Raw genomic sequence first — 24,537 nt, forward strand, 5'->3', positions numbered from 1 at the left:
CAAAATGAAAAGTGAGCATTTATTGTCTCATCCATTTCACTTCTCAGCAGCGACCCCCCCCCCCCCCAATACCCCACAGGGCAGCGGGTCGCTCTATGGCACACAGCAGAAGGAGAAACCCCCCCCCCCTTTACCCCCCAACCCCCCCCATCCCACCACCCCTCCCCCAATTCCACCATCAGTGCCGGGCACCGAGGGCAGAGTTTGGCAAATGAGAATCAATGGAGCAGAGAGGAACCAAAGAGAAGAGCTGGGGGGGGGGGGGATTAAAAACAAGGGGGGGGTTTTCTCACCTTACAAAGAGACACCGACAGCCCCACAGCAGCCCCAGCCCTGCCCCACAGCGCTGCTGTCACCAATGCACCCCCCCCCCCCAGCGTGGCAATGGGGCAGCAGCTCTGTGGGGATGTGACCAGCGGGTGTGCGGTGGGGGTTGGAACCTCGGGGATGCATGGGGACCTATATGGACCCCCATAGGCACATATGGGCCCATACGGAACCCCACAGACCCATGGGGACCTATGCGGACCCCCATAGGCACATATGGGCCCATATGGAACCCCACAGACCCATGGGGACTCAGCTGGACCCAGCTGGATCAGCACAAATCCATGTGGACCGTCTGGACCCACATGGACCCACACAGACCCATATGGACTCATACGGACCCAAATGGACCCATGGACCCACAAAGACCCACAAAGACCCATATGGACCCATACAGATCTATAGGGACCCATATAGACCCATACAGATCTAAAGGGACCCAAATGGACCCACAAGGACTCATATGGATTCATGGACCCACAAAGACCCATATGGACTCATATGGACCCATATAGAGCCATCAACCCACACAGACCCACAAGAACCCACATGGACTCATATGGACCCATACAGACCCACATAGATCCACAAGGACCCATATGGACTCATATGGACCCACACAGACCCATATGGACTCCTATGGACCCAATATGGACCCGTGGACCCACACAGACCCATATGGACTCATATGGACCCATATAGAGCCATCAACCCACACAGATCCACAAGGACCCATATGGACTCATATGGACCCATACAGACCCATACAGACTCCTATGGACCCAATATGGACCCGTGGACCCAATATGGACCCATATGGACTCCTATGGACCCAATATGGACCCGTGGACCCACACAGACCCATAGGGACCCACATGGACTCTCCTGGACCCCCCTGGGCAGAGCACTGTTGGCAGGTGTGGGGCAGGCAGGGCTGTGTGGGGCAGGGGGGCTGCTCTCTGCCCCCATCCACCAGCTATAGCACCATGCACTGGTCTCTAACATAGAGGAAGAAATCAGCAATCCGGAGTAGAAAAATAAGGCTGGAGCTGTACTAGATTAAGGACAGAGGAAACCCCCCCCCTTCCCCTAGAGGGGAGAACGCGCCGCTGCAGCACAACCCAGGGGCAGTGGGGGCTGGAGGTCAGAGCTCAGCCATGGGGGTCAAGGGAGGATGGAGGGGGGGATGGGGGGGGGGGGGTCAATGTGGGGTGATGTGGGGCTGGGATGCACTCAGCCAGGGGGAAGCTGCAACCCCCCCCATACCCCCCTGTGGTTTATCAAGCTGTGTTATGGGGTGCTTTGTTTTAGGGGGGGGGGGGGGGTTTGGCCCCATTTCCTACACCTTCCCCCCCCCACCCTCCCCAAGGCTGCACCCTGCAATGCCTTCACTATAGACAGAGGGGCTCAGCCCCACACCCAGCCCCACACCCAGCCCCACACCCAGCCCCACACCCAGCCCCACATCCAGCCCCACATCCAGCCCCACACTCTCCCTTTGCCCCCCTCTCCCATCCCGCTGGCCACCACCAAACCAAACCCTTCCATTCCTCCCCCCATCCCACCTCTGCTTTGAAAACCCACCCCCCCAACCCCCCCCCTTTTTCCCCCCTTAACCCCCCCTTTAGATTTGTTTCTTATTAACTTGGTTAATGTTCACCCCTCAGCTCGGCTCCCTCCACCACCACCCCAACCTGCAGAGCCCCTATAGGGGGGGGGGGGGCAGCCCTACAGCCTCTGCTTGGCCGTTACCCTTCAGCCAGTGGGTCCGGCCCGGCCCTGCTTTGGGGGGCACCAATGAAAGCTATAGGGTGGCTATAGGATGGTGCAAGGCTTTTTGTCCTTAAAGGGGTTCTCAGAAGCAGGAACCCCGACCAGCAGAGGGTCGCTCCTGGCATGTTGCTCACAGTAATTCATCAGCTCCGAGGAAGCTTTGGAGACCTGGAAGGGAGAAGAAGGAAAAAGGGGGGGGGGTTCAATGGGTGCTGTTCCCTATGGCTGTGCCTATTGCAGTTCGGGTCCAACCTGCTTATGGGGGTCCCTTCGCTATGGGGGTCCATGTGGTATGGAGATACCCCCCTCCATAGGGGTTCATAGGGGTCTCTGTGCTATGGGGGTCCATAAAGGCCTCTGTGCTATGGGGGTCCCTGTGTTATGGGGGTCCATAGGGACCCCTATGCTATGGGGGTCTCTGTGCTATGGGGGTCCATAGGGATCCCTGTATTATGGGGGTCCATAGGGATCCCTATGCTATGGGGGTCTCTGTGCTATGGGGGTCCATAGGGATCCCTGTATTATGGGGGTCCATAGGGATCCCTATGCTATGGGGGTCTCTGTGCTATGGGGGTCCATAGGGATCCCTGTATTATGGGGGTCCATAGGGATCCCTATGTTATGGGGGTCCACAGGGGTCCCTATGATACAGGGGTCCCTCCCATATGGTGGTCCGTAGGGATCCCTATGCTATGGGGGTCTCTGTGCTATGGGGGTCCATAGGGATCGCTGTATTATGGGGGTCCATAGGGATCCCTATGCTATGGGGGTCTCTGTGTCATGGGGGTCCATAGGGATCCCTATGCTGTGGGGGTCCACAGGGGTCCCTATGATACAGGGGTCCCTCCCATATGGTGGTCCATAGGGATCCCTATGCTATGGGGGTCTCTATGTCATGGGGGTCCATAGGGGTCCCTATGCTACAGGGGTCCCTCCCCTATAGGGGTCCATAGGGGTCCCTGTGCTGTAATGATCTCCCTCTATGGGAGTCCCCCTCTATGGGGTCCATAAGAGTCCCTGTGCTATGGGGGACCCCCTTCTATGGGGTAGGGATCCCTCTGCTATGTGGGCCCATGGGGGTCCATGTGCTATGGAGACACCCCCTCTATGGGGGTCCCTGTGTTACAGGGGTCCCTCCAGAGGGGTCCACATGCAATGGGGCTCCATAGGGCTCCCATAGGGCTCCATAGGGCTCCCATAGGGCTCCATAGGGTTCCCATACAGGCTCCTGTGCTCACCTTGATGCGCTCGATGCCGGCCTCGATGCGGAGCTGCTCCACCAGCTTACGGGCCTGAGCGATGTTGTTAGTGGTCGACATCGTCTGCCATCGGCACCGGGCCCAGCACTGAGGATCCTACAGCACAACGGGCACAGGGTCAGCACCGCAATGGGGTGGGGGGCACAACCCCCTCCTCACCCCATATAGAGGGGGGGGGGGCAGCCGGGTGCCTCCTGCTTCCAGCTCAGGGTGTTGGGCTGAGCTCAGTTATGGTGAGTGGTAGAACAAGGTGGGATGGATCAGAACCAAAGAGGGGGGGGGGGGGTTGTAGATGCAGCCCCCAGCCCCACACTGCAGATGAGCTCATGCCTTCCTGGAGCACAAGGAGGCTGGCGATGCTTTTAGCTCCTAGTCTGGATAGAACAAAGCAGGCTCCACTTTGCTTTTGACACTTCCTGCCCCGTCCCTTCCCAGCTCAATGAGCCATTGAATCTTTGCCCCCACTACAGCGATTCGTTGTCTCTTTTCTTTCCCTTTTTATCGTGCCCCCCCCCCCCAAATCCTTCTTTAAGACCTGATTCGTGTGGCTGTGGGACAAGGTGAAGGGAGAGCAGCAGAGCTGGAGCCATCCTGGAGCTCAGGAATGGGATGGGGGGGATCCATCCTGTGCTCAGAGCTCAGCCCATGCAGCAGCTCGGTGCCATCACCCCATTGCCGCCCCATTGGTTGTGTGCAGTGCAAAAACAAGCTGTGTTTTGTTTGCCACGCTGGCTGCAGGCGTTGTGCATGCGTGCACCCAGATGGGGCTGCAAAGGGGATAAAAATAAGAGCCAGGCACCAGCAAAGCCACGACAGACATTGCACAGCTTATTGCAGCCATTGCACAGCCATTGCACAGCTTATTGCAGTCACTGCACAGCTATTGCACAGCTGCTGTACAGCCATTGCACAGCCATTGCACAGCTTATTGCAGTCATTGCACAGCCATTGCACAGCTGCTGCACAGCCATTGCACAGCCATTGCACAGCCACTGCACAGCTGCTGCATAACTGCTGCACAACCATTGCACAGTCATTGCACACCCATTGCACAGCTTACTGCAGTCATTGCACAGCTGCTGCACAGCCATTGCACAGCCATAGCAGTCATTGCACAGCCACTGCACAGCCATTGCACAGCCATAGCAGCCATTGCACAGCTGCTGCACAGCCATTGCACGACCATTGCACAGCCCATTGCACAGCCATAGCAGCCATTGCACAGCCATTGCACAGCTCCTGCACAACCATTGCACAGCCATAGCAGTCATTGCACAGCCACTGCACAGCCACTGCCCAACCACTGCACAGCCCTTGCACAGACATAGCAGCCATTGCACAGCCCATTGCACAACCATTGCACAGACATAGCAGCCATTGCACAGCCCATTGCACGACCATTGCACAGACATAGCAGCCATTGCACAGCCCATTGCACGACCATTGCACAGCCATAGCAGCCATTGCACAGCCCTTGCACAGCTGCCCAGCAGGGCTGTCCCCATCTCACAGGTGGGACCCAGAGCTGTGCAGCAAACCCCTCCCTTTGCATCACAGCACACCAATAGCCGAGCAGGAGGCGCGGGAAGGCAGCAGCGATCAATCTGCTCTGCTCACAGCTGCTGCAAGGACACGCTTTTACGCCTGTGGTGTTGCAAACAGGTTGTGAGCACTGATGGCACTGGATGAACCCACACCAAGGGCTGGAAGGGGAGCAAACCAACCCCCTCCCCCCCTTACAATCAACACCCTGCAGCCAACGAAGGCTGAGAGACCCAAAGCAGGAGCTGAGAAACCACTCGGTGCCAACAAACCCTCAACCCCCCCCCTTTTCCTTTTGCTCCCCATGGCGTGCAGCAATCCCGTGAGCGCGGCTGCTGCTGACGCGATGAGCATCATGTGAGGGTTTGCAATGAGGAGCACACCCACACGGCCCCGGAATCTGCTGAGGATGAAGGGGAAAGAGGAGGGAGGTCAGAAGGGGGGGGGGGGGGTAAAGCTTTCTTTTGTGTCTCTTCCAGGAAGGAGTCACGCAGTGCTGGCAAAGCTCCGGGCTGAGCTCAGGGCTCTGGGAACTGCCTTGAAAAGGCTGAAATGGCTGGGAAGAAAGTAGAGGCTAAAAATGGAAGGTGAGAAGCAGGGCTGCAGCATAGAGCAGGGCAGGGGGGTGATGGGGGGGGGGGTGGGAAACCCACCCTTCCTTCCTCTTGGGGGTCAATGAGGGCATATGGGACAACCCAGCATCTCCAGATGGGAATGGGGCCATGCACACAGCACAGCACTGCGGGTGCAACTGTGGGCACACATTGCTCAGCTCTGAGCTCCTTCCACAGCTGCCTGCAAACCTGAAAGCAAAGGGAAGGTGGAAGCAAAAGCCTTTCCTGAGGTGTCCCTGCTGCAGCACTGCAGGAGCAGCTTGGTGCTGAATGCAGCACAGCCAGCTCACAGACTGCAATCTGCAGCCTCTTGCTGGCTTTTAGGTTTGCACAGTGTTGAGCAGCTCAGGGTTCCCCAAGCATCGCCATGCAGAGCAACCAGCAGCCAGCACAGCACCCAAAGGATCTGCCCATCAGCTCCCAACACAGAGCTGAAAGCAGAGGGGAAACTGGAAAGCCAAAGGCTTGGCAGGTTGGTCAGGCCTGGCTGGGAGGTGGAGTGTTAATTAGTTGTGGTTGTATTGATAGAGAGAGATGGTGCTGCCCTCCTGGGGGATGTGTCAGCTAATGGGGGATATGCAACTCATATGGGGGATGCATCACCCACCTGGGGGTCACATCACCCACCTGAGGCTCATATCACCCACCTAAGGGCCATATCACCCACCTGGGGGTCACATCACCCACCTTGGGCTCATATCACCTGCTTGGGGGACATATTACCTACTATGGGGGCATATCACCCACACAGGGGACACATCATCCACCTGGTGGCCATATCACCCACCTAGGGGATATATCACCTGGGGGTCACAGCACCCACCTGAGGCTCATATCACCTACCTAAGGGACATATCACCCACCTGGAGGTCACATCACCCACCTAAGGGACCTATCACCCACCTAAGGGACATATCACCCACCTGGGGGTCACATCACCCACCTGGGGGACCTGCCACCCAGTTGGTTCCCAATGGCAGCTGCAGGGTTGGCTCCCAGCAGGGTGAGTCCCAAACCTCTGCAGTGCTGTTGTGGGACATCAGAGAGAGAGAGAAGCAGGGGACACAAAGCAAACCCCGAATCTTTGTACAGCACAATGGGATATTTGCTTTTTGCTTTCGTTTGTTTCTTTTCCAGCCAGCGCCGCTTCAAAGGGTGCAGAAGCTTGTGGGGCTGATGATGCTCAGGGCTTTCATGTGAAGAGCTGGGCTCAGTGCAGGGCTTTGCTGCAGCAAATGGGGTTGGGATACGTGGGGGGGCACGCTGGGGTGGCATTGGGGATGCATTGGGGGTGCAGCCCCCTCCTGCCCCTGTGCAACCCCATCCCAGCACAGTCTATGCTGTTATGGGTTTGTTTTGCAGCTGGCTCCTGGCTGTCTGAAGGACTTGATCTGGAAGGCGAAGGAATCGGGTCCAGCAGCAGCCCTGTTTTGCTAAGGGAGCTAATTGTCAATTCCTCACATTCCAAGCAGTCAGGAAACCGACCTGGTCTCATTTCCCCCCCCCCCCCCCAGCTCTTAACCTCTTCCAGCCTGGCAGCAGGCGTGCTGTGCTCCAAAGGACACAGAGCTGAAAAGTGAAGCACCCAGTTGGTTTGCACATTGCAAACAGGCAACACGCTGACACATGGCTTTGTGGTCAGAGGTGTCTCCCAGCCCAGCCTGGCTGCACACAATCATCAGCCATAGAGAACAAAGGCAATAGGAACATGACAGAAAGGGGGAAGGAAGCAAAAGAGAGCTCATGGAAGCACCCGGAGAGCCGTGACGCAGCGCAGCCACCCACGTGGTGGGGAGATGAAGGAAAGCAGCTGCTGACGACACAAAGCAGAGCTGAGGTTGAGGGCACCGTGCACAGCAAGGGGGGTTCAGCAAGGGGAGGTGTGCATGCAAAGCTGTGCTGGCCTGCAGTGGAGCTGGGATGGGATGGAGAGGAACATGGTGGGGTTCATCATGGGGAGGTGTAGGGTCCTGCATCTGGGGGGGAAACAGCACATGCTGGGGGCTGTGCTGATGTAAGAGAGCTCTGCAGGGAAGGATGTGGGGGGTCCCGGTGGTCAATGGGGCGACTATGAGGCAGCAGATAGCCCTGGTGGCCAAGAACACTGACAGTGTCATGGTTGACCAATAGGTGACCAATGGTAGACCAACAGTTGGCCAACAGTTGACCAATGACTGACCAATGGTAGACCAAAGCCTGGCCAATGGTAGACCAAAGGTTGACCAAAGACTGACCAATGGTAGACCAAAGGTTGACCAATGACTGACCAATGGTAGATCAAAGCCTGACCAATGGTAGACCAAAGGTTGACCAAAGACTGACCAATGGTAGACCAAAGGTTGACCAATGACTGACCAATGGTAGACCAAAGGTTGGCCAATGGTAGACCAAAGCCTGGCCAATGGTAGACCAAAGGTTGACCAATGACTGACCAATGGTAGACCAAAGATTGGCCAATGGTAGACCAAAGGTTGACCAACGACTGACCAATAGTTGACCAACAGGTGACCACAAGCCAGCAGCACACCCTAGTGGCCCAGAAGGCCAATGGTTCCCTGGGGTCACTGCACAGAATGGGGCCAGTAGGGCAGGGGGGTGTTCCCCATCTCTGCTCTGTGGGGCTCCCCAGCTCCAGGCAGGGTTTGGAGCTGCTGGGGACCTCCTGGAGGGCACTCACCACACTGGGACCCAGAGCTTCCCCATGGGAAGGGATTCAGGATGGTTTCCCAGCCCTTGAACCCTTCTGTCTGGCCACCCCCCTCCCAGCCCCAAACCCATTGCATGGGATGCTCCCTATGCCCCTCCTGGATGCTCACCTCCCCTCGGCCCCCACAGGGAAACCCCAATGGGTTCCTCTGGCAACAAAAGGCCACAGCCCCCCTCCTTCCCCCTCCCCACACACAGCACGGCCCCGCAGAGCTGCTTGTCCCCGCTGCCATTTGTCATCCTCACTCATAGAGCACATGAGTCAGCTGCGTGGCGCAGATGCTGCTGAGCAAAAAAGCACACTCCGTTTGGGAATATTAGCAACCCTGTGAAAGGCAGCTAAAATAACAAACCCCCTCAGCAATGAGCGCCCGCTGAACGTCAGCACGGCTCTGTCTGGATGCTCTGGTTAACTCCTCGCTGCTGCAGGCTTGGGAATTGCAGCCCTGCAACCCACAGCAGCCCCTGTGCTGTAGCACAGCTGCACAGCCCACTGTGCATGCAGGAGGAGGAAGCAATGCAGCCCACTGTGCATGCAGGAGGAAGAAGCAATGCAGCCCACTGTGCATGCAGGAGGAGGAAGCAATGCAGCCCACTGTGCATGCAGGAGGAGGAAGCAATGCAGCCCACTGTGCATGCAGGATGAAAAAGCAATGCAGCCCACTGTGCATGCAGGAGGAGGAAGCAATGCAGCCCACTGTGCATGCAGGATGAAAAAGCAATGCAGCCCACTGTGCATGCAGGAGGAGGAAGCAATGCAGCCCACTGTGCATGCAGGAGGAGGAAGCAATGCAGCCCACTGTGCATGCAGGAGGAGGAAGCAATGCAGCCCACTGTGCATGCAGGAGGAGGAAGCAATGCAGCCCTCCATGCTGCCCAGGGTGGGTGCTCACTGGGTGATGCTCAGCAGCAAAGGGGAGCAGCTCTCAGCATTGCATGGGTGCTCAGGAAAGGAGCCTGAGCTCAGGGAGCCCAAACATGCGGGTGCTGTAAGGATGGGCTGCTATCAGTGCATCACATCAACATGGAAGGCTTTCGGTGCTCCATCCATGTCCCCGTGCATGGCTGGTGCTGGGATCAGAGCGCCCTAAAAGGTCCCAGCTGCCCCATAGCACTGTGGGGTCCTGCACAACAGGGAGAACCTCAACCAATCCACAGCCAGGAGAAGCCTTGCAGGGTAGATGTGAAGGGCTGCAGAGCTGAGATCTGCACGGGTGTTCCAAGTGGCTCCCAGTACTGAGCTAATTAATAACCCCAGTAACACATTCAACCCAATGACTTCTTCTGCAAGGATGAAGCCCCCCCCCCAATGCTGCCAAACTCAGATCAACACACAAACAAACCCAGCACCAAAACAGGGCACTTCAACCCCACAGTATCACACGGCCACAGCAAATCCAGCTCCCCCAGAACTGAAAGCCTCCCCTTCCAATGTGGGGGACCTCATTACCACAAGCAAACAGCCCACATTCTGCTGCAACCCCCCCCCCCCGCAATCTGCAGCCCCCTCTCCCACAGGAAGCACAGGGCTGAGCCCCCCCACAGCGAGGACACATGGCAACATGCTGGGGGAGGTGGTGGGAGGGGGGGAATCCCACCCAGCATCTCCCACACTGAGATCCAAGCGTGGGGCTGCAGCTCCAACTCTTTGCACTCAGCCATGTGGCAGCAATAGGACAAGGAACGGCTGCCCAGTGCTGGCACCCAGCTCAGCCCCAGCAGCGACCGCAGCTCTGACTCATTGCTGTGCTCTGTTTGGAACCATGTAAACAGCATTTCTGTTTGCTGTGAGTCCTTTTGTGCTTCCCAGAGCTCAGGTTTGGTATCCTGGGCTGTCCTTGCAGCAGCTGTGGTGTCACCTTGCAGTGCACGGAGGGGCTGGGTGCTCAGAGCACAGCATAGCAGCCCACCCTTGGGATAGCAGGGTCTGTTAATCTCATCCCCACTGCAAGGAGGGGCTGCCCTCAGCACCATGCTGGGCTTTGGGGTGCCCTGGTTGCTGGAGCTGAGTGCTCCCTGAGTCATTGAACCACAGGGATGCACCGAGCTCGGTGCCTCCTGCGCGTCGTGGGAAGGGAATGGGTGGATGGGAAGGGAATGGGTGGATGCTGAGCCCGACAGACACAGACAGACAGGCAGACAGACGGCCAGACAGAAGCTGTGCTCCCTCTGCAACGTGACTCACACAGCCCTGGGAGCACGGCCCAGCCAGCCAAGAGCAAACAGAGGCACGGAGCTATAGAACGCAGGGAGCAGAAGGGAACTCTGCAGCCCTCCCAGTTCAACACCCCCCCCCCCTTCAACTCCAGATCTGTACCCTGCAGCAGCTGGGCCACCAGAGCACATTGCACATCATTGCACATCATTGCACATTGCAGGCTCGTGGTCAGCTGTTGGTCAACCCTTGGTTACAATACTGGTCTATCAGTGGTCCAGCAGCCCATGGGCACCATCCTGCCCAGGTTGGGGCTCTGCATGGGGCTCCCTGGGCAGCAGCGTGGGAGCACAGCTGGGAAAGGCTGTGGGAAAGGAGAGGTCACTTCCCCGAGGCCAAGGAAAACAAAAGGCTGTGAATTAATTGCAGAAGCAAGAGCAGCACCCGGACTGAACCCGAAGGAACTGAACTGTGTGAGTGCAGGAAAACATGAGGTGCTCCAGCAGCAGCAGCAGGAGAGTCTCCCTACCTGCATGGCTCACAATGATGCCATCAGGGAGAGCAAGGAAAGGAGATGGGGACAGGACAGCCCCCCCTCCCCCTTTCTTTGGGGCTGTCTGCACAACCACGATTGCAAAAGGCAGAGCAGAGTTCTGCACACGCTGCAGATATTGGGTTCCTAGAAGAGGCTCCAAGGAGGCGGGAGGGGAGGAAGGGGCTGCTGGCACTTTGCTTGGTTGTGACCACGAGAACAGAGCTGAGGGAACAAACTGCATGCAGGGAGCTGAGCACAACCCAACTGCAAAGGCACTGCAGAGCTCAGCATTGCTCCAGGCACACACAGCGTGACACAGCCAAGGGCTCTGGGTGCTGCTGATAACCGTGCTTGCACAAGGCCAGCAGCCAGCCCGGAGCGACCCTTTGCACAATGCAAAGTTCACTATTATTCCTCTGCAGGTCGCCTGTTGCAAGATTTCTCCCCCCTCTGACCCCTGCAAAAGCATTGAGATCATTTGCAAGCATTAAAAAAGCCGTGGTGAGATGCACACTGCTTGCTTTAAGGCGGTGGGGGCTGTTGGCTAAACTCAGCTCCGGATGATCTGAAGGTCTGTCCTTATCTCACACAATACGTTTGCAGCCCGAGCAATGATTTTTTGCTTTGCTTGAAGGTTTTATGACAACAGAGGAACAAGTTCTGCCAGCAGCTCTCAGCACAGAGCTGCACCACGGCCCCTGTCAACAGCAGGGCAGGGATTCCTTATGGAGCTCAGGGAGTGCTGTGGGTTATGGGAAGCCGTCCTAGCAAACCTTGAGGGGGAAAGAGTGCAACGGCGAGGAGCAGAACTGGTTTGCAGAAGCAAAGCCTGTCAAAGCAGTTTGCATGACTCACATCCTTCTCATACTGAAACCCAACGAGAAAGGGCAGCCAGTGTCATTCGGGACGGGTTCCAATATCATTTCCTTTTGTTTCTGGGGTGGCTGAAAAGGGATTCAAAGTGGGGCACACCCCTGCGGTGCTGGCACAGAGCGTGCAGAGCTCCAGCAATGCTGAGCAGTTGCTGCCAGCAGGGTGGAATTGCAACGGGGAAAAGCAAAGCAGAGGAGTTCCTGGCAGCGTGCTGCAGCAGTAGCAATGCTTTATAAGGCAATGTGCATGCTGCTGCCCGTCCTCGTGCTACCAGGGCTGCCCGTGCTGCTTTGCAGATGCTCTATTGGGTTATTCTTAGCAGGTAAGTGGTGCAGAGCTGACCCCATCTTCAGGCTTGGGGCTGTATAAACACCCAACAGAAGGCTGAGGCTTGGGAAGCTTTGAGCACGGATGATGTAACAGGGTTCAGCCTTCACGGTCAGAGCCCTCAACTCTGAGAATCGATGCCATTTCATCATTGATTACAGCAATGCTCAATGGGAGCTCCCATGGGATGCTGGCAGTCCCCATTCAAGGGGCTCTGGATGTACCTCCTCCTCCCATGGCTGCCCCAAGCCCCAGCAATAGGGCCGTGCCAATGCCACAGGGTTGGAAGTGCAGCCCCAAAACAAACCACCGAGCATCCCATCCCATCCAGACAACGTCTGCAACATACCCAGCTCACACACAGCCGTATCATTGCTGGGCAGTGCAGGCAAAGGATGGAAAGAACAGCTCAGGTGTGAGGAGGAAACATCCCAGCAGGGATTGCTTTGCTGACAGCTGCCACCAGGGCTTAAAAAAGCAACTTTCCTTTCGGATTTCAACTGAAATAACCAGCTGTCAGATGGCAGCAGCTGCCTTTACTCAGCCCAATGGAATCTGGGGATTCCAGGGAGCTCCAGAAAGGAGCAACTGACAGTTGCCAATATCTCTTTTGTTTCCCTAAGTAGGTTTGAAATGCCACAGGGTTGGGATGGCGTGGGCAGCCCCAATAAAGGTGTTTGGGAGCCCAAAGGATCTGCAGACAGGGAGCTCTGTTTGAGCCCTGCAAGGTATGGGAGTCAGGACCCTGCACCATGCAGGGACTGCAGTGTGCACATATGGGTGCAGGGCTGGGGGGGGGGGACACACACACAAAGCAGCTCGGTGGGCACCACAGCTCAACTGTACCCCCATAGAAAGAGAGCTCAGTGACACACAAGGGATGCGGCAACGTTTCAAAGGCACAGTTCCTTCCTTCCTCAGAAAGAGGAGGAAGAAAACGTTACCAAAGCTGGTGCACGGAGGTGCCCCATGGGAAGCTGCATCTCCCTGCTGATGTTCCTATCACCCCCCCCCAGCAGCCCACGTGGTGTTTACTATGTGCTGTGCTGAGCACTCGGGCTGCTTCCCAGAAAGCCACGTGCTGCAACCAAGGCCAGGAAACCTCCCTTTGCTTTCCTAAGAAGAGCACCCAGCTCTGTGCCATACAGCAAGCACTGACCCTGCACCACCCCAGCCCCTTCTGGGTCACTCTGAATGCCCCAGCTCCATGCTGAGGGTGGGAGGGGGGGTGCAGGTGTTGGTTCCCAAACCACATTATAAAGCATCTTAATTGCTCAGAAATTGCTGCTGGTGTAGGATAACAAGTGCGAGGCGAGAGGTTCTGACCTAAGGGCAGCAAGCTCAGCCCATCGGTTCCCAGCAGTTCCCATCCATTCCACCACCCTCAGTCTGTGCAAAAGGGAAGGGGGGGGTGTGAATGAATCACAGCTGTGGTTTCGTGCTTCTGGCAAGCCAGGTGTCTGCATTGCCACGGTCCCTCCTGGAGCCACAACAGCCCCATTGGGAGCTCGGTGCCCAAGGAGGGTTTGCAGGGACGGCTCTCAAGGAGACGCTGAGCCGCCCACAAACCTGGCTGTGATTTTTCACTATGAAACAGCACCTTATTTAGGCACTTTGAGGAATGTTAAACAGGGACACGAAGGCTGGGAATTTGCATACTGGGCGTCTCCGTGCTGCTTACCTAACAGCAGAGGAATCCTGCCTGTCAGCCGTCTAGACTGCGGTGGGAGCACAGGGCATGGCCTCTCCAGCAGCAGCAGTGCCAGCCCAGAGCATCAGCATGGAGCCGTGGGTCACCTATGGGATCTGTGCCCCCCAGCAGCAGTGTCTGTGGTCAGAGCAGCAGCACGCTGCTTTATTAACACGCTGCTTCATTAGTGCACCCGTGGGTTGGTTATTACTTGCAGGAGGATGCAGTATCTTGCCTTTTGAGTTGGGAGTGATGCAAGCCTTCCGTGGCCCAGCAGAGCCCTCTGCAGCTCAGGCAGCATCGCTGCACGCAAAGGTTGCAGAACCACATTGCTGGGTTTGGGAGCTGCAAGGGCTGCAGCTCGGTGTGCTCAGCACCTCTGGGCATGCAGATCCAAAGCCCCATTGCAGCAGCAGCTCTGCCCCTCTAACCCTGCCCTGGGCACTGCAAGGCTCCTCTGCTCCAACACAGCAGCCTTGGGCTAAAGCCCACCCCCAAGGACAGCAGAGCTGGGGGGGGGTAGACCTGCTGCTCTCTGCCTGCAGCATCCCATGCTGGTGCATGGGGTTTGGGGCTGCATGGGAAGCACCGAGGCCAATGCAACTCTGCAAAGACAGAGCAACACCCCACTCACAAACTGCAGCCCTTGCTTTGCTGCTAAACACCCCGGTCATGTTGTTCTATGCAGTGTCAGAGCAGCACAGCCAGCAAGGGAGGTTGGCTCCAGCTTAAAGCAAGACTTAATATTGCAGTGGGGGAAAGAACAAACAGCACCAACAGACAGAGCAATCCCAAACCTTCCCACTGCTGCTGCTCTGAGCTCACAGTGAGCTCTGGGCAACCTGAAGCAGCGCAAACTGGTATTTAACTCATTTCTTCTATAGAAAAGTCATGAGGCTTTAATCACCACGCTGCTTCATTAACTGGAGATGACTAATTACAGGACTCGTTAGTCAGCGCTTGCAGATAATGTTTCAGAGCTGACTTGTTTGTATGGGGAAGGCTGGAAGCAATGATTTAATAATCCTGATGGAACACAGAGCTCTGCAGAGCTGCGCTCAGCCAGCATTGCCAAAGCAAGAATGCAAGCAGCACAGAGCAGGGCTGCTGCACAACAGCACCAGAGCAAAGAAACCAGCTTGGGTTTTAAGGCAAATAACACCACAACCCCAAATGGCTGCAACAGGAGGGAAAGGGGGGGGGGGGGTTGGATCCCCACAAGGAGCAGGATGGCCCCCCCCTGCTGCCAGGAAGGCATTGCTTAATAGGGCCAGCTGCCAGGAACACGGTGCTGACACGGGCCCTGCTCGCTCTCTGAGCACAAACAGATTTCTTAAGAAGCAAAAAAAAACCCACGTCACTCATCGTCCGCTGGGCTTGGAGCCACGCACATCGCCCGCCCCCCCCCCCCCCTTCTGCTCCATCGGCCTTTTGGATTTCAGTAAATCAAAGGATGAGGGAAAAAAAAAGCCCCTCTTGCCAAGTCCGTGGGTTATTTGGTTTCGGTTTGGTTTGGGAGAACAGCAGCTCTCAGCAGCTGGAAGGACCCGGTGCCACCCTGGATAGAAGGGAAAGCCTTGCTCTGAGCAGGACACCAAGGAGGGGGGAGAGCTCCAGAGAGCAAAGGGCAGAGGGATGGGGTCCCCACACCGCCCCCCCCCTCCCTTTCCCAGCCTCCTGCTAACTGCTCAAGGGGAACTTGCCCCCATAAATCACAGCTGCACCGAACCAGAGCTCAGCCCTCCCCCCCCTATAACCCCCCCCCCTTCCAGCTCCGTGGGATTTCAGGGCACGAAAAGAAATAATTGCTGCTTCTAAATTGCGAGCAGATTTAAATAGCAAGCAGCTCAGCCCCGCCAGGCATGTGCAGTTGTTAAAGTGCCTCTGGTGCTCTGGGAGAGGTGACAAATACCAAAGATGCTCCATCCCCACTGCAGGGACGGCTCGGGGCCCTGCTCAGGACAAGCCACTGCAGCCCCAAACCCCTTTTTGTGTGGGCTGAGCTGTGCTGAGAACAGCTGCGTGCAGCCACGGGCATCACATGGGCTTTGCTTCTTCTGAGAGCCCTTAGCAGCCGTACACATGGTGCCAAGCTCAGCTCTAACCCAGCACCCAAAGCCCCTTCCATCACATGGCACAGTCTGAAGGAGCCCTGCACACATCCCCGCTGACATTCGTCCTTTGGATAGAAGGTGGATGCACGAGGGGCAGCGTGCAGAGAGCCAGCAGCTTTGTACAGCACAGCCCCATCTTTGGCTCTTTGCAGAGCACAGCCTCTGTTGTGTGTTGGATTGCAGAGCTGCTCCAGGGATGGTCTGTTCCTGCACTGAGTGGGAAAACAAGGCTGACCTCAGCGTGCTGGAATACACTCTGCCCTGCTTCCTTACATGCTGCTCCCAGGGCAAAGTTGAAGAACACGATATTCCCCAGCATGACCACGCGCTGCTGCTGCCTGGCAGGAGAAACAAACCCAAAGCTGAGCCAACCTGCAGCCAGCCATGGGGTGACGCTGCCCCACAAGCAGCAGGGCTCCAAGCCATGTCCACATGGCACTGCAGACAGCATTCCCTGCTCAGCACACAGGGGACTGCATGTCCAAAGGGGGAAAGGGGGGGGGTCTGGCTTTGTGATGTTCCCAAAAAGAGACACTCAGTGCTGACAAATAAAATCAGTGCCAAACAACAAGACATTGCCAAACAAACCCCTGCACAACACCTTGCGCACATAGGAAGCCATTCCTTTCCAGCACACACTGCTGGGTTACTGCAAGGCATCCTGCAAGCCAAGCACTCAGCCTCCGGCTGCCAGGAAGCCCCATTTCAACTCAGCTTTTCCTTGGAACAAGAGAGGAAGAAGTTGAAGATGAAGCCTGCAGACAGACAGACAGACAGCATTGCACCCATGAGACTTCGTTCCTTCAATGGAAAAGCACAACCTCCTTCCACTGTAAACACAAGTGGGGCTGCAGCTCTGCTCCCATCTCATGGTGCTCCCAGGGCTTCACACCTGCAACCTGCCTGCAGCCCAAAGGAGGCTTTAATGGGAGCACGGAGGGGAGAAAGGCAGGTTGCATGGTGAGGTGCATGCAGAGGGTTTGCAACGTGGCTGTTCCTGCTGGGATATGGGGGTATTTTTAAGCTGAGGTGATCTCAATGTGCCTTTGGGTTACACAAGCGCCCTACCTTCCTTCTGGAGGCAATTAGTGAGGAAACGAAGCACCTTGATGAGCCCTGGGAAACGAGGAGCTCCTGATGGAGCAGCGATAAATAGGGCAGATCTGAGTGACGTCTGTCACTGATAAAGGGCCGCCCTTGGTGCCAATTGGGGATGGAGGAGAAGTGAATGGAATGGAAGCAGCTTTGGATGGAGCAGAGCAGGGCTGGGGGTGGCAGCAGGATGCCCATATTACAACAGGGCTGGATGGAACCCCAGGACACATGAATGGTCTTTGGAGACTGGCTTTGGAGGTGGCATTAGCAGCTCATTGCCATCAAGCAACCCCTGTTAGTTGCTTTTCCTCTGCAGTTTCCTCCTGTTTTACATCAGCTCTCCATCCAAACACCCTCATGGCAAAGCTCCACACGGAGCCCAAGGAAACAGCTCCCTTCTGGAGGAGATGCCAAGTGCAAGAAGTGGAGCAGAGCGACGCAGGAGGGACGGATTGTGATGCTTGGCATGAAAGCAAGGCAAGAAGCAGCACTGCCTTATCCTGGGGGACAGAACACACAGCTCCCAGCAAACCACGTTTGCTAACGAGAGTGCCTGTCAATTCCTCATCTCACATTGATGTAAGGACTCGGTGCTCTCAGCTCACTGCTGAGCTGCTGGGGACACACTGCCCTCTCTTGGAGAGCTTTGCAGAGCAGCTCCGGAGGTGCTACGAGGGACGCTGAGCAATGCAACGCTGCCGGCATCACTTAGAAACTCAATGCTGGACGAGACAAGGGGCAGGAGCCACCAGCAACGCTGCCTGGCTTTGATTTGGAGCTTTGAAGACGGAGCAGGGAAGGCGCATTGAGGGCTTCATTCGAGGTAAGTCAGCTTTAACTGATAACATACAAGGTTCTATAACATACAAGTTCCTATAAGAACTTGTGATTTCTCACCTGGAGTGGTAAAGCAGATAGTGCATGGCACTATTATGGAGTAAACCGTGCTAGTTAATTGAAGTAAGTGTTAGCAACCACAGAATGGAAGGCGAAAGCTTACAGGCGAGGGCTGCATCTGGAAATGGGTTCTCCTGGTGACCTTGGGTAACTTTAGCCACAGCCTCCTATTGAAAGCAAAGGGCTCCGAGCATCTAAATACCTTCACAAACAGACTTCTCTGCTTCAGTTCCCAGCAATGAAACAGGAGCAGCGTCCTCCCAAAAGCTGCAGCGAGAAGCAGAGCCTGCAGAGCTTGGAGCAGCAGAACCCAACACTCACTGCTCCAACTGCTGCTGCTGTGCATAGAGGTGGCACATAGAGGTGCCTGGGGTTAAGGCAGCCCTTACTGAGCAGCCTCCAAAGCTGTGACTTAACCATCCTCCCTTCCACAGCTAAGGGGTCATGAGACAAGGCAGGGTGTGCAGTTTAGCACCTAGCACTCAGGTTCTGCCCTGCATACAGCATTGCTTTGGAGCAGGGCAGGGACATCAGCAACAAAGGTGTAGGGCAGGGGAGGAGCAGCCCTCCATCCCTGTGCTAAGGCTTCCAAGGAGCGGAGCTTGCAGCTTGCAAGCTGCCTGCAACACAGCAATCAGTCTGCCTGCAGGAGGCTGTATTGCTTGCATCGCTGCTCACCTCATAGGGGTACATAGGGATGTGGAATGGGGGTGTGTAGTGCTGCACACAGCCATACCTGCTCTCAGGGTGCTCACACCACCTGCTCCAACCAAAGGGCGATGAGCTCTGCGTGCAGATGGGGACCTGGAACAAAAGGAAATGGAGAGAGTTCAGCCATCAACGCCTTGCTGCAGGGAAGGCCCTGCAAGCTTTGGTGCAGCATCCTGCTGATCCACCCCACACTTCTCACCTCCCTGCAACAGGGAGACGCTGCAACAAAAGAAAGGAGAGAGAATAGCACGAGCAATTGGTGGAAGTCAGAAAGGAGAATGACAAAGAGAGGCTCTGCTAAAGAGAGGGGAAGGAAGGAGGATGTGCAGCGTTTCATTGTCTTGTTCTTCCCCACAATGAGCAAATTGAAAAGCCCACACGTTGAATTGAAGCAGGAGATAGAGGGGAGCTGGGGAGGCTCAGAGTTGCTCTTTGGGAAGCGAGCACAGCAATGTTCCTTAGTGGAAAACAGATGATGAACCTGCAGGGGATAACATGGAATTGGGGCTCTCAGGGAGCCCCCCACCATAGTTTGACCCCCTCCAGCCACCTCCATCCTCAGTGTCACCCAATGTCACCCTCAGCCCTCCAAGCTCTGCGCCTGGACATTTATTACAGCGAGGTGGGGAGCAGCTCCTATGCAGAGCCATGATTCACTGCTGAACCTTTGCTCAGCAACCTTCACCCCCCATCTGTGCACCTGGAAACACCTCTGATAAAACCAACATCCATCACTGAGCTCCACAGCACAGCCCTGCAGCCTATGGGCATGGGCAGCCCATAGCAATGCAACACAAGGACAGCACTAAGGGTGCAGGGAAGGGGCTGGGGGTGTGACAGCAGGGACAGAGGTGGTTGTGGGGCAGTGCAGACAGGCAGGAGCTGCCCCATGTCTAATCATTAACAGTGAGTGCCCGGCTACAGGCAGCGCTGCGTTCCCAGTCACCAGGAAGCACGGATGTTTGCTTGTTCCTGTTACAGCTCTTGCCACGCTTCCCTTGCACTGGGCATGTAGCTTTGCAGGAAAGCACGGAGATGAGAGCCAGGAGCAGTCACCTATTTGTCACCAGAGCTGCTTCCCAGCAGAGGTCACTCAGAGCATGGTCAGGCATTTTGAGCTGCTGCTGCTGCCATTAAGGACAGAGAGCAGCAATGCCAGAGTGCAGCACCAGCACCTCCAGCTGCCCCCAGCCCTGCTTGACAGCGAGGCCAGCAACCCCATTGCTATCAGCACCAGCCTCCGAGCTCTCCTCTTGCAGCTTTGTTCTCCCCTCAATACAAGCACTGAGGCATTTCTCACCAAATTAAAGTGTAGAGAAGAAAAAAAAGGCATTAAGGATTCCAGCAGCAGCAGCAGCAGCACGCACAGTGCCCCAGCCTGCGTGCCAAGCACCCGGAGATGCACACAGCAATGCAACAGAGCCGGGTGCTGCTCTGCATCACCTCACCCCGTGCTCAGAGCAAAGCACCCACAGAGCACACTGCTGCACTGCAAACAGGCTGCTGCTTTCTGCAAGCACGTTTAGGAAGGGATAAGTGAGCAACGCTTTGCTCTTTTGCAGTTTCTTGATCCAAAGCTCTCAATGGCTTCTCCAGAAGCAACAGCTCGCTTCCCTGCTTGACATGAGAAGCATCCCTACACCCACCTGCATCCTACAAACACACAGTGGGAGCCCTGGGAGCAGCTGAGCTTCTATTGCAGGGCAGTGCTGCTGCTCCATGCACATCCACTCGCTCCCAGCACAGCTCCATAGCAGGGAGGTGCATGCAACGAGGACAGCAGCACACCAAGCAGTGCTGCAGGCAGACGTGCTGCTGTGCCCCCCACTCCCAGCCTACGGTGGGATCAGACTCGTGTGGCCAACAAGAGATTGAAACCCGGTGCCAGCAGGCAGCTGACACATCCTTTCAGACTAATTAAAGCAAGCACTACGTTTGATTAAGTTTTAGCTTGCGTGCACTTCAGAATCCCAGCGCGCTGGCAGCAGTGCTGGATGCAGAGCATCCTCCCAGCACCACACACCAGCAGGAAAGGCTTCATGGATGCAACCAACAGCAGGACGAGGAGGGCAGGATGACAACAAGGGAAAAGCACGAGGCTGGGGGAGCTCCAAACCCATGCAACTGCATGTGGATACCCTGCAAAATGCAACCTGCTGACACCTGTGGGCACACAGTCCCTCTGCAGAACCCACCCCCAGAACACAAGAGCTGCAATTTGGGATCATTCCTAAGGGAAAAGCAGCACGGTTTTGCTGCAGAGCAGACCCACCTGCTGTCCCAGCACCCCCACCTGCTCAGCACTGCAGAGCAGTTGCTCCGTGCAGCCGAACCATTGCAACTTTGCCTTTCGTTCCCATGCACGGGGAGATGCTCCCAGTGCAGCTCGCTGCACGCTGCCAACCCTCTGCTATTTTGGGAATGCTCATCTGCAGGTGGGATGGGATTCGTGCTCCTCTGACTGACAGCAGCACAACTCACTGACTCTGCTCCAGCCCGGCCCGTGGCAGCTGCTGCTATTCTCAGCACCTCTCTGTGCTGCCTCTGTGCACACCTCCACCACATCACCTTGGCACGTGTTGAATACAAAGCATGGGTTATTTTTGATCCCCCCCCCCCAATCAAGTTTGTGCAGAAAGGTGAAGCACCTTCCACAGCAAAGCCAGGGGTTGCTTGTGCAAACTGATGCACGCACGTGGCTGCTGAGGGCACTGCAACAAAGCAGCTGGTGGGACAACCATCAACCATGCATGGCCACCAATGTCCCTGCATGGCTGTTCCTTGCACCCGCTCCCAGCCTCCCCATCACCTGCAATGCTGCTTCTGCTCCTCTGCTTGCAAGGCACAACCACCACATGGATGTCTCCCCATTGCTGGAGGCATCACTTCTAATTAACACCCTGTGATCACTCCAGCTCCTCCCTTAAGTTCAAGTCGACCCATAACCAGAAGCAAAGGACAGACCCATATGCAGCCATAATATGGTGCTGCTGGAGCTCCAGAACTGCAGCAGCAGAACCTGAGGGCAAACTGCAATGGGTTCAATGCATCCAAAAGGACAAATAGAGGCAGGAGAGGGCAAAAAGCCTTCGGGGCTCTGAAGAAGAAAAGCCCCAGCTCTTGCATCAAAAGCAGATGGAGGTTTTCTCCCCGAAGGGATGAGTTTGGAAGCTCTGCAAAACCATCAGAGCATTGAAACTTCTCTCCTGGCCATTAGCAGGAGCAGGGAAAGGCATGCAATAAATTATGAGAGAGCGTAACCCTCGGCCAGGCTTCCTGTTTTGTGTCTCAGAGCTCACAGCATGCCCGGAGTTTCCTCCTTTTTGTTCTCTTCAGCTCACAGCCAACCCCAACCCAGCCAGCTCCAAGCCAGCCATTGAACTGAGCCTGCTTGCACTTCTACCTCTGCAAATCCACCTGCTGCTACCACCAGCATAGAGCCAATTAACTCACACGGGACAGCACAGCGATGCACGGAGGGCAGCAATGCTGCCAGCATGGAGCCGTGCTGCTCTCACTTTGCACAGGGCTGTGGCACAATGCTCTGCTTGTTCTGCTGCTCCCAGAAAGGGCCTTTTGCAGAGCGATAATAGGAGACTCTCGTGCATGGCAGGAAGAGAATCCACACGGCCGGAGCTCAACCACAGCGCAGCCAGAAACACAGCCCTGCCAGCTCTCCATCCTCTGCAAACACCAGCTAGAAACACAACCTGGACAGGTAGATAGAAGGGAAATGGTTATGCTAAAAGATACAGCAGTCCTATGACTGCTGCTCAGGTGCAGAACCCAACATGGCCAATGGACAGGAGGCTGTTCCAGGCCCAGCTACCTGACGGCCACCAACCAACCTCACAGCATTATGGGATGCTCACAAGCAGGAGGTGCTCCACTGCCCCTAAACTTACACAGAGATCAGCTCCCAAAGGCACAGTGTTTGCCCATAGAGCAGCAATAGGGGCCGGGCTCTGCTGCAGGGCAGGGCACTGTTATGGCAGGGCACTGTTATGGCAGGGCACTGTTATGGCAGGGCACTGTTATGGCAGGGCACTGTTATGGCAGGGCACTGTTATGGCAGGGCACTGTTATGGCAGGGCACTGTTATGGCAGGGCACTGTTATGGCAGGGCACAGATAAGGAAGCAGGGCAGGAAGGCAGGAGAGGGGCGGCCCCAAACTAAGCCACAGGGTCTGCTCCTCACCAAGGCACTGCCGTTGCCCTTCAGCTAACGAGGCTGAGCACTAATGAGGGCCCACGCCTTGCTTTGGCAATCCCAGATGTCAACAGAGCCGTGGCTGGAGGGCATTAAGTGTTACACCCCGGGTTGAGCAGGCATAGAAAGCAGCAGAGCCTCCATCCCAAAGGATGTCCATCATTCAAAGCCACAGCGCTCCTCCGGCCACACAAAAGAGCCATTCCCATCTGTTTCGTAGCTACAGATGGCAGAAGAAAACCTCGTAGACAATCGGCTCTATTGAAACACATCGATCCTGGCACGCCGGGTCCTCCCCCGGCTGCTCCCAGCACACAGTGCGTGCCGGGGCGGCACTGGGGCTGACCGACCCCATAGGGAACAACCGGGACTGGACCCCATAGGGAACAGCCGGCACCGGACCCCCATAGGGAACAGCCGGGATAGGACCCCCATAGGGGACAACCGGCACCGGACCCCATAGGGGACAGCCGGCACCGGACCCCATAGGGGACAGCCGGCACCGGACCCCATAGGGAACAGCCGGCACTGGACCCCATAGGGAACAGCCGGCACCGGACCCCATAGGGAACAGCCGGCACCGGACCCCATAGGGAACAGCCGGCACCGGACCCCATAGGGAACAGCCGGCACCGGACCCCCATAGGGGACAGCCGGCACCGGACCCCCATAGGGGACACCGGCACCGGACCCCCATAGGGAACAGCCGGCACCGGACCCGCTGCCCCTCGGCCATAACCCAGCACAGGGTCACCCCGGGCCGCTCCCACCCGGTGGGCTCATCGCAGCCGCCGTTGCGGATCCAGCAGCCCCGAATGCCGCCCACCCCCCCCCCCAATAACCCCACAGCCCCATAGGGTTCCTTTTGTCTGCACCCCCCCCCCGCTGCCCCCCAACCCCCCCCCAATGGGCCGGGACCCCCCAGTGCCCCCCCTCCCCACTACAGCCTCACTCCCCCCCGAGCCCTCGGGCCCAACACCCCCCACGGACCCTTCCCATCCCCACAGCCCCCCCCACAGCCGCCCCTATGGACCCCCCAGGCCCCGTCCATCCCTCCCCCCCCCCCCCCCCTCACCTCCCACCAGGCCGCGGGGCCGGGCCTGGAGGGGAAGTGGGGGGTCCATCAGGCCGCGGCCTACCCCGACCCACCCCCACGCTGCCCCCCAAGGCTCCCCCGCAGCTCCGTTGGGGTCAATGGGCGCTCACCGGTCCCGGAGGGGCCGAACGGGGCGGAAGAAGGAGCTGCTGCCGCCGCCGGACACCAGCGGGGCTCTGCCGCGCAGCGCAGCTTGCTGCCGCCGCCACGCCCCCACCCCGCTGACGGGCAGCGCCGTCCGCCAATCAGAGCTCGAGATGAGCGCTGGGAGGCGGGGCGAGAAGCGGCCGCCAGGTTCGGTTGCGACGAAGGAGAAGGGGACGGGAGGGGCGGGGCGAGCGGGGAGCGGCGGGACGGGCAGCCAATGGCGGAGCGAGGCGGTGGGATGCAAATGAGGGTGTTAATATTCATGAGCGCGCCACGGCGGGAAGGGAGCACGTGGCGGGTGGGGTGCGAGGCTCGGAGCTGCGGGTGGGAGACAACGTCAGTCAATGGCACCTTCCAGCTCCTGCCCTTGCACCTCAAACACGGCAGTGCTGCTCTGCAGGGTCGGGCCGGGTGCGTGGTGCACAGTGCAAGAGATCTCACCTCGATCTGAGCCCCACAGCCTTTG

At 57.0% G+C, this 24,537-nt stretch overlaps 1 protein-coding gene across 1 annotated transcript; it reads right to left on the reverse strand.

Annotated features, from left to right (window-relative positions):
* GNG7 (G protein subunit gamma 7) lies at positions 1-24,148 on the reverse strand. Its single transcript, XM_072357668.1, has 4 exons — positions 24,035-24,148; positions 18,644-18,711; positions 3,339-3,455; positions 1-2,268 (listed from the first exon to the last, which is right to left on the reverse strand). Exons 3-4 carry the CDS (start codon positions 3,417-3,419, stop codon positions 2,143-2,145), a joined length of 207 nt encoding a protein of 68 aa, XP_072213769.1. The 5' UTR covers positions 3,420-3,455; positions 18,644-18,711; positions 24,035-24,148; the 3' UTR covers positions 1-2,142.
* Positions 24,149-24,537: the final 389 nt, after the last annotated feature.

This window comes from Excalfactoria chinensis, chromosome 26, assembly GCF_039878825.1.
Source record: "Excalfactoria chinensis isolate bCotChi1 chromosome 26, bCotChi1.hap2, whole genome shotgun sequence".
Taxonomy (NCBI): Eukaryota; Metazoa; Chordata; class Aves; order Galliformes; family Phasianidae; genus Excalfactoria; species Excalfactoria chinensis.